The sequence below is a fragment of the Camelina sativa genome, unplaced genomic scaffold (assembly GCF_000633955.1).
Source record: "Camelina sativa cultivar DH55 unplaced genomic scaffold, Cs unpScaffold06627, whole genome shotgun sequence".
Classification (NCBI taxonomy): Eukaryota; Viridiplantae; Streptophyta; class Magnoliopsida; order Brassicales; family Brassicaceae; genus Camelina; species Camelina sativa.
Genome location: NW_010927703.1, coordinates 1 through 496, shown reverse-complemented (window position 1 = coordinate 496; position 496 = coordinate 1). Strand labels below are relative to the sequence as shown.

The 496-nt window shown below is 36.3% G+C and overlaps 1 protein-coding gene across 1 annotated transcript; it reads right to left on the bottom strand.

Moving 5' to 3' along the window:
- Window positions 1–17: 17 nt before the first annotated feature.
- On the bottom strand, window positions 18–494 carry LOC109131856 (the record flags this gene model as incomplete). Its single annotated transcript, XM_019243034.1, has 3 exons — window positions 413–494; window positions 179–315; window positions 18–98 (listed from the first exon to the last, which is right to left on the bottom strand). Coding segments are annotated over exons 1-3 (300 nt in total), but the record flags the coding sequence as incomplete, so codon positions are not given.
- Between the last annotated feature and the right edge of the window lie 2 nt (window positions 495–496).

Below are 496 nucleotides of genomic sequence, written 5' to 3'. Positions count from 1 at the left end.
ATGTCTAAAAGCTTTACCTCTTTCTCAGAACCAAAATATCTGACCCACCTACTGTTTTCATAAGCTATACAGTTGTATTGATCTCCATGCGAGCAAGCCTAAATATTAACATTATATTTGTTTCTGGTACTTCAATATTTAGTAAACTTAATGGAAGTAAAACAAAATGGCCCATTACCATTGAGACCAGACGGTATTTGGTGTATAAGCTGTCACCTTCGTATCTGCATATGGCACTAATACATATCTCAGTTTCCAGAGCAGCAACTGTACTAAATATATCGCAGCTAGTCTCATTGTTCTCCCACTGAAGTGCTAAAAACAACACAAGAAAACATGCTCAAAACTACTGCATTTTGTTGTTAATGCTACTAACCAACTAACTCCATAGTTATTTTATATATAAGCTTACCAATCGTGAAAACAGTTGGGAGATTGTTTATCACCCGTTGAACATAGTTACGTTTCCCACATCCTTCCTTGTCGCAAAGCATCT